Source organism: Adiantum capillus-veneris, chromosome 11, assembly GCF_014529385.1.
Source record: "Adiantum capillus-veneris isolate H3 chromosome 11, ASM1452938v2, whole genome shotgun sequence".
NCBI classification, from domain to species: domain Eukaryota; kingdom Viridiplantae; phylum Streptophyta; class Polypodiopsida; order Polypodiales; family Pteridaceae; genus Adiantum; species Adiantum capillus-veneris.
In genome coordinates this window covers 106,295,972-106,307,388 of record NC_140941.1, presented here as the reverse complement: position 1 = coordinate 106,307,388, position 11,417 = coordinate 106,295,972, and the positions used below count along the sequence as shown (strand labels likewise).

General features: G+C 45.3%; 1 protein-coding gene across 2 annotated transcripts; it reads right to left on the bottom strand.

Moving 5' to 3' along the window:
• Positions 1–7,048: 7,048 nt before the first annotated feature.
• On the bottom strand, positions 7,049–9,867 carry LOC147447786 (putative inactive purple acid phosphatase 29). 2 transcript variants are annotated; one of them, XM_086523504.1, is made up of 5 exons: positions 9,515–9,867; positions 9,242–9,389; positions 8,717–9,147; positions 8,060–8,641; positions 7,049–7,432 (listed from the first exon to the last, which is right to left on the bottom strand). In XM_086523504.1, the coding sequence occupies exons 1-5, from the start codon at positions 9,626–9,628 to the stop codon at positions 7,196–7,198; spliced, it is 1,512 nt and encodes a 503-aa protein (XP_086379630.1). In that variant the 5' UTR covers positions 9,629–9,867; the 3' UTR covers positions 7,049–7,195. The 2 variants fall into 2 exon arrangements, with proteins under 2 accessions (XP_086379630.1, XP_086379631.1); XM_086523505.1 differs by lacking the exon at positions 7,049–7,432 and adding an exon at positions 7,497–7,629 and having other exon boundaries at positions 9,515–9,865.
• Positions 9,868–11,417: the final 1,550 nt, after the last annotated feature.

The following is an 11,417-nucleotide window of genomic DNA, read 5'->3' as shown; positions in this document are numbered from 1 at the left end:
CTGAAGGGAGTATCCAGCTACTGTCTCCCCATCCCGTATCTATGTGAAAATATCTGCAAAATCTGTATCTGTGGCACACTGATCGACCATATCCTCGAAGCTCCTATGATGTATCGCGGAAATAGCCAGAACCAACGGTTTTCGAGACAAAGCATCTGCCACCACATTCTTCTGTCCCTGCACATGGACAATCTGGAAGTGAAACTGTGACAAGATTTTCGCCCACCGCATCTGCTTTTCCGAAAGCTGCTTCTGTGACAAGAAGTAGCGCAAACTCTGATGGTCTGTAAAGACAGTAAAATCCGCTCCGAGTAGGTAATGCCGCCACTGAGTAAGAGCATGGATAACCGCCAAAAGCTCTTTCTCATAAATCTGTGCTGTCATCTCCGGCCTAGAGAACAAACGGCTCTCGTAAGCTATGACATGGCCTTCTTGCATTAAGACCGCACCCAGACTACGACCACAAGCATCACAATATACTTCGAATGACTTCTGCAAGTCCAGCAAAGTCAAAATAGGTCCCGTAGTCAATTTCTCTTTCAACGTCTGAAAGGCAGTCACCTCTGGGGGTCCCCACGAAAAAGGTACTCCTTTCTGTGTCAAGATATGCAAAGGGGAAGCAACCTCTGCAAACTTTCGTATGAACCGCCTGTAGTACGAACACAGTCCCAAGAAGCTTCCAACTTCCTGGACATTCCTCAAATCGGGCCAATCACGGATAGTCTCTATCTTGGCCGGGTCCATTCGCACTCCTGCTGCTGACACAATGTGTCCCAAAAAGTGTATCTCTAGTAGGAAAAATTCACTTTTCTTTGCATTAATCACTAACGTGTGATCTCGTAATGCCTGAAAGACTTGAAGCAGATGATCTCTGTGTTCTGCCTCATTCTTCGAGAAAACAATGATGTCGTCAAAGAAAGTGCCAACAAATAGCCTGTACTCTCGAAAAATCCTGTCCATCATCCGGTTAAATGTCGCAGGAGCATTGGTTAAGCCAAAAGGCATCACCAAAAACTCAAATAACCCAAAAGTCGTCCGAAAAGCTGTCTTGTAGACATCTCTTGGCGTTCTTTTCTTCAGGTCAAAACATATTCAACCTTTATCCATCGTTCAGTTCTCCCAAAAGAATGAGTAAGAAAACTGAAGTTCATCAAGTACAATCTCTAAGCCCTTCATTTATCAAAGTCGCTTTCTCGGCCCGGTAGTCAACCACGGCGTAGTTCTTGTGGTACCAAGGGATCCCGAGTAGAACGTCACTCACGTGCCCTGAACACCCCTGTCATTGCAAACGAAGTTTGCCAATGCTCGGTGTAATGGCAACATCCCATCCGGGTGCCAGTCGAACTACCTCCGCCTGTGGCGTCAGTCTGTCGGGCGTAGTTCCAAATCGAGCCGCCAATTCCAAGTGAAAAGAAGTTGGCCTTGGCTCCTTCAAAAGAGCTTCCTGATCCTTCGCTTTGCCCCGAAAGCGGCAAAGTTTGTACTTTCATTCATTAGATTCGGTGCAGGTCCCACGCCATGTGGTACCAGTTCTGCTTTTCTATCTGCCTTTTCTGCCACATTCCTCAGCTGCTCTCGAACTCTCAGACCTGTCGTCGTCTTTATCATTCTGTTCTTTCTGTGCCTTATCAGGGCACTTTGCGGAAATATGTCCATGTTTCCCGCATCCAAAGCACTTCCCCTCTCTGATGAAGCGAGCTCTCTCCTCAGGAGTAAGCTTGGGTCGTGCATCCTTTTTTTTTTCTCTGGGTTGCTCTTTTTCATTCTACTTTCATTCCCAGAAGTCTGTTCGGCTCGTTGTGTCATGGCCTCATCTGTGGGGTAGGTCAGACTGCCAGAGTGAATTGCAAAGCCCCGCTTCGCATGACTCATCAACTCCTGAATAGAAGCTGACTTCTGTTCCAAGCAGTGGTCTCGGATCTCTGTAGGTAGACCCAAGGTAAACCGCTCAATCTGTTCTCTGAATGAGATCTTCTTGAATGAAGAGGCGGGTAGAAAAGAGCTCCAGAATCTTTCACAATAAGAATTCACTGTATCGCTCTTGGTCATCCGGAGATGGTTCCAAGCAGCTCGTATATCTTGCTCAAACTCTTGAGTCAACCAAGAAGAAATAAAAAGCCTCTTGAATTTCAGCCATGTAACTGGCACAATCTTGCTTAATAGAAGCGTGGACCACCAAGTACGGGCATTCCCCTTAAAGTAAGAGGCAGCTCTCCGAATCTTGGAGTGCTCTGAATAGCGTCCTCCCGCGAAAGCGATGTCAAACTGCTGTATAAAAGACAAAGCCTTCGAAGCATCTGAGTATCCTCAAAAGTATCAAACATGATCGAGTGGCCACCTTCCTTAAACTCTCGGACTTTCTTGCTTTTATCTTCGAGAAAGTCATACTGGTTGGCTTTGTAAAAATTCTTCTTGTTCGCATAAAACTTTCCGTCATCGGAATCTGAGCTTTCTGTAGACGAGTCCTCAGTAGAACTGTCAGTCTTTGGGCGAGATGTAGCCTTCTTTGCCTTTTTCTTGCCCGTTCCGAAGCTTTGTGTCTTGCTTCGCTTTTTGCTTTTTTCTGTCTTCTTCGCTCTAATCCGAGGAGCTAGAAGAACTGTCAGAAGAAGAAGAAGAAGAACTGGGTACTCCTTCAAATCGAACACGCTTCTTCCGTTTCTTTGCTTTGTCGAATGTCGATTGACGACCCAAATATCCCGGGAAGTCAGTACCTTTGTTCTGCTTTTTGCCGTGCTTTTTGCCTTTCTTTTGCACGTCGAAAAGCTGAGCAATCCATGCATCAACCACGTTCTCCAGTTCCTTCTTCGTATATTTCTTGGAGGCAGAAGGTTTCTTGAGAGCGGGTTTCGGGAGTGGTGTTGTGGTTCTCTGCCACTCCATCTGTACCTGTTCCAAAGAGGTCTTGTTCATATATTTTGCCATCTTCGGGTCCTTGGCAAAATTGAGCATCATCATTGTTGCCTCGCTGATCAACTGGCGACGCTCTATCTCTCGCCGCTCCTCCTAAGTAGGCCAAGGCGGGCCATACTCTCTGCCTGAATCTTCGTTGTGATCCCAGCCCGCATCTCCAGATGCAGAGGGAGTCGACTGATCATTGCCTGAAGCCATAGGTGCCGCGGAAAAAAAAAATTCGGAGATCGGATTTCCCGTAGAAGAGAAATCGGCCGTGCTCTGATACCACTGTAACAAACTTGGACACTCCAAGTCAAGAATCAACCGCGACAGCACCAAATAACCACTTCAAAACAATTCACAGATCACAATAGATTTGCACTGGCCCGGCGGAGTTCCGTGCCTAGAGATATTGGCCCCAAAGACTGGCGCCCCTTTCGGTATTTCTTTTTGTATTAATCAATCATCAAAGTACAAGAGAGCGGTTAGGGTTTCACTCTCAGACTCTGCATCCAGATGCTCTGAGAAGTGAGGCCCTCACCACTAATTTAAAGGTTACAAGGGATGCCCAAAAGCAGAGCCCCAAAAGCTTTTAAAATCAAAAGCATCAGTTCTCTCTCTCTCTTAGAGACTCTTTTCTTTTTTTTTTTTTTTTAAAGCAAAAGCAAAATTCGCGTCGCTCATCATTTTCCCAAAAAAATAAATTTAAAAAAAAATATAAAAATTTAATAATCCGCCTCCGCGATTTCCGGAATTTAGGGTTTTTGGCAAAAATTAGGGTTTGCAGGAATTTTAGGGTTTCTGGCAGAAATTAGGGTTTCTGCTGTCCGCCACGTCATCACTTTGTGACACGACCACTTCGCACAAGCTTTCACAAAGCTGTCCAAACCTTGCGAGGGCTGAAAACGCAGGTTTTCGACCTTATTTTGGCAACATAATGGCGCAAAAACCCCTGTAGGTCAAAAGCACCTGTCTAGGACGGATTCCCTCGCTATCTGGAAGCTTTCTGGTGAGCTGTCACAGGGTGTAATTCCCTGTTTTTCACTGCCGGGTGCCCAAAAGCCTGTACACACATCCCAAGGCTCTCACGAGGCTCCCCCGGTGTTCCCTTGCAGTTTAGGTGCGAAACCCTAAACCTGCAAAAAAACACAACAGGCTGTAATTCGCTGTTTCGGATCGTTTTTAGCGGAGCGAACATGCCTACGCGTGTCCCAAGGGCTCCCGCACGCAATGGGACAGTTGCCCTGTGAATTGGACGAGTTTTCACGCGAGAAACTCTCCGAACTCGCAATCTTTCGCGATGGAACTGTGCGTACCTGTGGGGGATTAGCAATTAGCTAATCCGGTTCCTGTTCAGAAGGCTCTTGCCTTGGCAAACGCGCATAAATCCCCAGAACTGTACATGTTCAACTGAGTAGCCCAACTAGTGGGGCATTACCATATGTGCCAAAGGGGAGAGAGAGATGCACGAGAGCAAATCATCGCGCTACATGAGACAGAGGAGAAGGCAAGCTTTCCATTAAAGCTGTAGACCTGCACCCACTACTCACACACACACTGTAGGTCACTTATGAGTCAAATCAGCCTCCCCTCTCAAATTGGGCGTCCCCTCTTGCTGATGGAAGTGGAAAACTGCACCAAGAGCCGCCATGTGTCCAGTTTGCCCCTTTTGAGTTAATTCTCTAGTTCCCACTGACTTATAAAGTTGTAAGTGACTTTCCGAGTGGCCCAGATTTCATTTGGCGCACACAGGCTTCCACACTCATCAGAATTCAGTGCTAACTGGCCCGACCAGTCCCAGACTGACCGACCCAGACTCCCGCTATGAGAAACCTATTCGGCCGAAGCCGTTTCACACTGGCCATGCAATGTCCACTTGCACCTTTTCAAGGGTTCCGGGGAAAACAAGTAAAAATAAAAATAAATAAAAATATCTAGTACTTATTTACGGAACGCAACAGGAAAAATACACCTCCTGGTGACACAAGGTTGCCCCCTTAGCGCTTTGCTATATGCTATTGCGACTCACGCTTTGTTGATGTATCTTGATCACTTGACCTCTGTGGAGCATCTTCATGGTTTGCAGTTACCATCAGGTCATACCTTTATTGGGCAGGCTTATGCGGATAACTCGTTGTTTATGCCCCTCAACCAGCAGAGAGATGTTCAAGTGATTATGGAAGCTTTGGAATTGTTTGCGATTGCGGCTGGTCTTAAAGTCAACTTTCGTAAATCAAAGCTTTTGCCACTTCGTTCTTGTGATTGGCATGCTTTGTTGTGGCCAGGAGAGACTGTTCCTCCAAATGTGATCACCAGGCATTTGGGATATCCAATTGGATGGAACGTCACTCACACGCAAAAAGTGGACTGGGTTATGCATCGCTTGAATGTTAAACTACATTTCTAGAAGCTTTCTACTTGGCCACTGCATGCTCACCTGCGAATCGTTCAGAGTATCCTCATGACATATGTTCAGTTCTTTTTGCCATTGTTGCACTAGCCTCGCCATTGTCTTGATTCTCTCATGTCGGCCATTTTGTCTCATTTGTGGCGAACTCATGCACACAAAATAGGCCTGCCTCTGATGTCAATGGCAAAACTTTGTACACCCAAGCGCTTCGGTGGTCTGAATATTTTGGACCTGCGTAGGCATGTCCTTGCTAGGAAGGCTATGCTATTGCCTACACTTACGTATCAATCTCAGCCTTGGACTCTTATGTTTGCACACTTGAGTCATCATGTGGTTACGTCCTCATTTGGCCACTTGCAATCATCTATTTGGGAGGTTTGGTAAGATGGATGACCATATTCCTAGATGCCCGCTTGCTTCCACCTTGCTCTGTGCTTGGAAACACGTTACGATTCATCTATCGTGGAATGCTCGGAGGGAAGGAAATTCACTTCGCTTGGAGAGCCTCATTGGAGCCGGGCCTTCTCTCTTACTTTGGTTGACCGCTCGCCTCGCCAGGTGTATTTGCTCTCTTGTCGTGGCATTCGAGTGATTGAGGATGTGGTGGATGCGGCCGGTTTCACTTTGGAGTTTCCATTTTTCGCTCGCCGTTTTGGATTGGGCATGCATTATCCCAGTTCTGGAGAGAATTGCAACAAATGTTGGTTGATTTTTTGCCCATTTCACCTTTGGCTGATGGTGATCGCATGTCTGACTGGAATCTTCGGGAAATGCCCTTTCAAGATATTTATGCTGGCCGGGTATATGCTCTTCTTGTGCCTCAACCATGGCTTGCTAATCATTGTAACGCTCTTTGGCACATGCACAAATCCATATTTGGTGGAGAAGGCTTCTATCTGCATTATGGGAAAGCCATTTGCCTTTGAAGGAGTGTTTGTTTCTTTGGCGGCGTTTACTTGGTGTGCTCCCTGTGGGTACCTTTCGCCATATCCGCCCTTCATCCTGTGTCCGTTGCTCATCTGCCGAAGAGGATGTTTGTCACCTGTTGTGGGATTGTTGTATTACTCGAGATTTCCTTCGTCCGGTATTGACGTGTATGCGGCTCCGTTTTCCCACGAAGGTCTTCCATAAATGGTTTTGGGCTTTTGGTATCTTCTCACCGGCGTTGCAGCACTCTGCAGTCTTCTTCATGTGGGTCAGATTTTGGGCTTACTAGAGCCTGTGGCGACGGCGTAATGGCTATATGTTCCATCGCATTCATGCAAATCCCCTGCCTTTCTTCAAGCTTTCCCTTAGGCAGTCTTTACGGTTCACCTTGGAAGTTGGTGATATCACTGCAGAGATACACCAGCTTCCTATGAATGCTTTTAGCTATTTTGTACAGCCAAACAATTTTGTGTTCCTTCTTTTGTAGTTCATCTTTTTGGTGGGTTTTCCTCTCTTTGCGGTTTCCCCCAGATAGATAAATCAAATTGATTTACAAAAAAAAAAAGAGTGTGTGTGTGTGTGTGTGTGTGAGAGAGAGAGAGAGAGAGAGAAGAAGAAGAAGAAGAAGAAGAAGCATAAGAAGAGGAAGCGAAGGAAATTAAAACGTCGTAGGAACAATCCCAAGAGCCCTCAAAGATCTATCCGATGAGTCTTGAACCCAAGACGTGAATATATATATATATATATATATATATATATATATATATATATAGAGAGAGAGAGAGAGAGAGAGAGAGAGAGAGAGAGAGAGAGAGAGAGAAATGAAATGAAATGATATATTAACGTCTTCACAAGGCCAAAATGATCTATGAGACCAATTCGTTACAAACTTGTGAATCTGGTACAGTGTCTGAGTACAAAAAAAAGAGATTAAAATGAATCTAAAAGTGCTACTAGTTGGAACTATGTGGGGTATGTGTGATCACTGATACAATGGTGCCCAATACAAGAGAAAGATACAACGGGTGATGGATCCATCCTCATCTGTACTCTAGATCTCGAGATAGTATGGCTCGAATCCTTTGATGTAGTCTCCGTCGATGCTGTGAAGCTCCTCTCCTTAGCCGTGGGCGTCTCGATCTCCCTAGTACCGTGGGTGTGAGTATGAGTTGAGCTTTGCAGTGGTGGCTGCTCCTCTATCTGTCCAATAATTGGTGTGAAGAAATCAGTAATCTGTCTTTGGGAATGTCTCTCTCCAAATCTCCTCAGTAAACCATCTCTGTGTCTGTGTAACTCAAGTAGATATAGGCCGACACATCTCTGTCTCATGACTCTCGAGGACGGTCCAAAGCCGTCTCTGAATAAACAGTGGTAGCGACCCCGTATCTCGTATTACACTGTGCATTGACATATACAATGTGTATCCATCTCTCGCTCTGTGTGTGTGTGTGTGTGTGTGTGTGTGTGTGTGTGTGTGTGTGTGTGTGAGAGAGAGAGAGAGAGAGAGAGAGAGAGAGAGAGAGAGAGAGAGAGAGAGAATCCACTTGCCAGCAAACATCATTAGAAGAGGCCACAATCTGTACAACTTGGCACAATTACGCTCTATAAACAGGCAAAATCTACTAAATAATTGTATACCAAGGTTTATTGTTTAAAACTCGGATGCAATTGATCAGAGAAGCTTAAATGGCTGTAAGTTGTGCAGAAATTGGAGCCATATGCAGGCAGGCGCGGCCTCTTAGAAGACACAAAAGGCCAGGAAAGAGTGCATTCAAAAGGCCACTTGCTTGAATAAAGTATGAAACAAATCAACAGGTAGATCATCACCATTGCCATGACAGACATCCAGCTCCAGCCTTCATAATGGCTTTTTGATGGGAGAGGCAACCGCGACCAAAGCACCTCATAATCAATTGTTGGAAGCGATGTCGGGGTTTGGTCGTCGAGCCGCTTCCATGTCACAATCTGATCAACTTCTCGCCATTCCGTATGTTGCATAGTCGACGCCTTCGACATTGTCCTCATTGGAGCATTGTTGCGCCCTCCTACTGTTTCACTTGATCTATTCTTATGCAATGATACATCAACAACACGCGCACGCCTAGACCAACCGGCTTTACCATAAGCATGATAGCCAACCCCACCACCATAACACATCTTGACATTTTCCGAAAGGTCGCCGCAAAAATCATTTACATGATCGTGCCCATTGAAAACTATGTGAGGATTGCCTGCCTCCCTCATCGTTTGGAGGAAGCCGGAATTGACTTGCGCACATCCAATGCTCTCTTGCTTAGAACCAGTAATAGAGCATTTAACATGCCGCGCTTCAACAAGAGGGATATGAAAATAGACTAGCGCAGGCGGTGTGGTAAAATTGTGAGCAATGGGCTCCTTATAGAAATCATCCTACATAATCACATGAAGCTAGTGAACAATCAAACACTACTCTAGCACAAAAAAAACTAGTAGAGAAATTAGTACCTTCAACTGACTTGACAACTCTTTAAACCACTTCTTCTGGCTTTCTTGTATCCACCCATAGCCATGGACTTTTGGATGTTTGGAGTAATCCCCACTGTCAAGCAAATAAAGGTTGAGAACACTCCGGTTCTCAAGAGGAGAGCCCATTGCCCCTCTAACACTCAAGTGGTAGTTACCGAAACCATCCACCTCCGTCATATTATCCACATCTTCTGCATTTGCAATTATGCTTTTCGTCGATGGATACACTTGCGAGAGTGTGTGCTCCATGCTTGCAATGTGTTCCATAACTTGAAACCTTGAAATTGAAGACTCCTGGTCATGGTTACCCAAGATTGCTGCCCATGGTATTCCAGCCTTTACCGCAGGTGCGAAAGCCGCATTCATGGAGCCTCTAGGATCCGATGTGTCTTGACCGAAAATATTATCACCTAATTAATATGCAATACGAAAGTAATTACTGTAGCTTGAATTTAATTGTTTGAGTTTAACCATTGCCCTGCATGATTGTTAATCCATCGTTACCTGAAAAAACTATCAAATCAGGCTTCTCAGCTGCAATAAGACGCTCAATGAAGGCCGTTGTATTGAGGTCGCTACAGCTCCCGTATTCTTTCGAAAGCACATCCTTGCATTTGGTGCTAGCTCCATTTGCGTAATGCATGTCTGCAATCTAGTGATGTGCATAATATGAAGGCCACTACTCACACGAGTGTGTGTGTGTGTGTGTGCGCACACACACACACATATACTGCATGATTAAGAAGTGTAAACATATTCAAAGCTGAGAATTATTACCTGCAGTATTTTGAAGTGCCCATCTGGCTTAACCCTCAATTGTATAGATTGGGGGAGGCTATAAGCACCCACAAGTAAGATGTACAAGATCCCCCAGAAACAAAGCGGACCCATTCTGTATTACTGATGGATTAGAGACCCATTAGAGCAATTGCGCCGCCAACATGCAAACTTTCCATCTATGAGGACGCCAATCCTCAAGGTCTGCAGGCGCTGCAAATCACCCACATATATAGTTGCTACACGTACTCTCATAATCTGTTGCCCGATTCATTAGCGCCCACGTTAATCTTTGTGCCTGTTCGATAAAATCAAATTAGTCACTTAATTAACATACGTTAAAGTCGCCGTTGTGTCATTCCATAGTATTTGTGATAAGTATAGTGTTGCCAAAGATATTTTTCCTCACCTAAGAACAAAAGGTTGCCCCTATCACGTTCGATGAATGAATGATTTAAAAAAATATGTCAAAAAACCTGAATCAAACGAGATACCGTTCTTCAAACCGACAGGAAAATGGAGGTGTGAATGTTCCACGGTTCTGTCTTTCAGCCAATAGCATCTCGTTTTCTCTCTCTTGAGCTTCTTTGGAGGCAGTGCAGTAACCTCTCTCTCTCTCTCTCTCTCTCTCTCTTCCTTCTTTTTGCCTTGACGATTGGACCCTCAATCCTTCACTGATATGTATCCGATTGCTTCACTTAGAAGCAACGAGCCGATGTAATGCTTTTGTGATGATCCCATAAGTCATATCTAACCTCAGTGGGACGATAAACCAATCAATCTCTCTCTCTCTCTCTCTCTCTCCCCCCCCCCCCCCCCCCCCCCCCCCCCCCCCCCCCGTAGAAGAGGACGCTTTTCCCCGCTTCTATGAAGGTCTCTGTGTGTGTATGTGTATGATGAGGGTGCTACTGAGGTGTATGGGTTGGGAGGTTTAGGAGGGGTGAGGGCTCCTTCAGGTAGCGTGAGGAGAGGACTGATACATGTAGAGAGAAAAGAGCTGGGAGGGGGAGCCTGAGGGAGGGTAGTGTGTAATGGAAATGGCCTATGAACTTTGACAATAGCTGAATTAGGAGAATAAAGAGAGCATTTTTGTGAGAGTACTTTGAGAACATAGAGGGTGAACTTAATTGATGGTAGCAACATAATCATAGTACTTAATTAACTTGGCATGAACAATACTTTTGCAAGAGAGAGAGTTTAGAGAACTGGACAACAGTTGAGGATCGAATTTATGTGGAGCCGGTCCCCCCTCCAATAGGCTTTTGTATTATAGGTTCTCCCATCAAGAGAGACTTGGTACAAATCTTTGTGTTCCTTGTGACCTACGTGATGCAATGAAGATGGAAAGCTTCATGCATCACGAGCATAACATACACTTTGTAAAAAGCATTAACTATCCCCAGCCTCAGTCCCAAGGCCTCAAACACCTTCAAATGTGGAGAGAGCTAGCGGGGAATGAGGGTAGGGAAGAGGAAGAAGAAACATTCGTAGGAGAAAAAAATAGTTCCTCTCTTATCATCACTCTTCTTGCTAGCATACATAATAGCATAGTAATGAAGATGGAGAAGATGCCTACTAGCTTGGAGAAGGAGATGGAGCTCTTGCACTTTGCACTTCGCACAATGAGAGAGAGACAGAGATTGCACTTTGCACTTCGCACAATGAGAGAGAGAGAGAGAGAGAGAGAGAGAGAGAGAGAGAGAGAGAGTATACCCCCTCAGCAACCCCCTTCCTTGCTTTGGTCGACCCCTCTTCTAGCACTATCTTGCATATGATTGGACCTCCTCAAGCTTTGCCAATCACAGGCTTAGTGCGTATAAAGCAACTAGGGTAGTCTTGGGACAAGTGTCCCCCTTTCCCCTTTGAGAGAGAGGACTTGATAAATGCAAAAACAATTAATTAA

What these genes read in the sequence shown, in the direction of transcription:
- LOC147447786 (XM_086523504.1), bottom strand. Translation starts at nt 9,628, where the DNA reads ATGGGTCCGCTTTGTTTCTGGGGGATCTTGTACATCTTACTTGTGGGT. An exon ending in GGCACTTCAAAATACTGCAG is followed by an intron (nt 9,390 to 9,514) that starts GTAATAATTCTC and finishes GCACATCACTAG; the next exon opens with ATTGCAGACATGCATTACGC. An exon ending in GGATGTCTGTCATGGCAATG is followed by an intron (nt 7,433 to 8,059) that starts GTGATGATCTAC and finishes ATTATTGGACAG; the next exon opens with ATAGAGGAGCAGCCACCACT.